This window comes from Brassica oleracea, chromosome C5, assembly GCF_000695525.1.
Source record: "Brassica oleracea var. oleracea cultivar TO1000 chromosome C5, BOL, whole genome shotgun sequence".
Taxonomy (NCBI): Eukaryota; Viridiplantae; Streptophyta; class Magnoliopsida; order Brassicales; family Brassicaceae; genus Brassica; species Brassica oleracea.
The window spans coordinates 26749038-26750036 of record NC_027752.1 but is presented as its reverse complement, the minus strand read 5'-3'; the positions used below and the strand labels follow the sequence as shown (position 1 = coordinate 26750036).

The following is a 999-nucleotide window of genomic DNA, read 5'->3' as shown; positions in this document are numbered from 1 at the left end:
CACAAGGCTCCTTATTCAAATCGATATTGACTCGTTCCTTTTGATTTACACCAGAAACAGAGAACATCACACACAAGGTAGTAGACGATTCCCTCTTTGCATAGCCCACAAAATTAGATGCTTGCCGATTATTGGTGATAATAATTGGAGGATTCCCTTTTTGATTCAACAACGAATAACTGAACTCGGCATTAATGGCATTATGGTCCACCCCATAATCCTCACACACCGTTATCTTGAGCTGCTTCAACGTAGTAGTTGTTGCTAATGTTACCATTCGACCACGCATTTCTTTGTCTACCACAAAACTCCAGTCATCACCGCGACTACACATCCATTCACCCGATTTGACATAGATTAGAACCATGTTGTATTGATAGAGAAAAGAGAGATGATTATGTCGATGAAGAAGAGAGAAACACAAAGAACGACGACAAAAGATCGTGGGAGAAGGAGAAAAACGTGGGAGAAAATATTCTTGGAGATATTTAGGGAAGATTTAGTTTACATTTAGGAAACATCTTTAACCGATTATGGAAGTTTCCATATTTTTCGGATTTCCTGTAGAATGTATAACCTATGTAAGTCAGAATACAGTAGAGTAGATGTGAAACATATTCTTCCTAGGCGCCACATAAGGTAAAAGACAGACCATATCATGGCTCCAAATATAGATAGGGTATATCAACGCATTGTGGCTATATGTCATTATCAAGCTAAAGGTATAAGAAAGACATCTTTCTTGATTATAACGTAACGTAACCTAGCTTTGGTTAGAATATATAAGAAAAGATGGGTTACGTTGTATACCAAAGATATATCTATGTATAAACATTAGTAGCCGATTTCTAGACTAAGTAGATGACTAGAATGCGTATTGTAACTGTAGCTAGAAGATGAAATAAAATATGATTCATTTAAAAAAAAAAGCAATTTAAACATATATATTGTCATACTTATGTTTCCAATAGTTTTGATATTTTTTAACATTTTTAAAAT

At 34.7% G+C, this 999-nt stretch overlaps 1 protein-coding gene across 1 annotated transcript in view; it reads right to left on the bottom strand.

Annotated features, from left to right (window-relative positions):
* Positions 1-367, bottom strand: part of LOC106344886 — a 1539-nt gene extending 1172 nt beyond the window's left edge. The window contains exon 1 of the mRNA XM_013784182.1: positions 4-367. Within this exon, the coding sequence (XP_013639636.1) occupies positions 4-367 (364 nt within the window). The remainder of the gene's footprint in view (positions 1-3) is intronic.
* Positions 368-999: the final 632 nt, after the last annotated feature.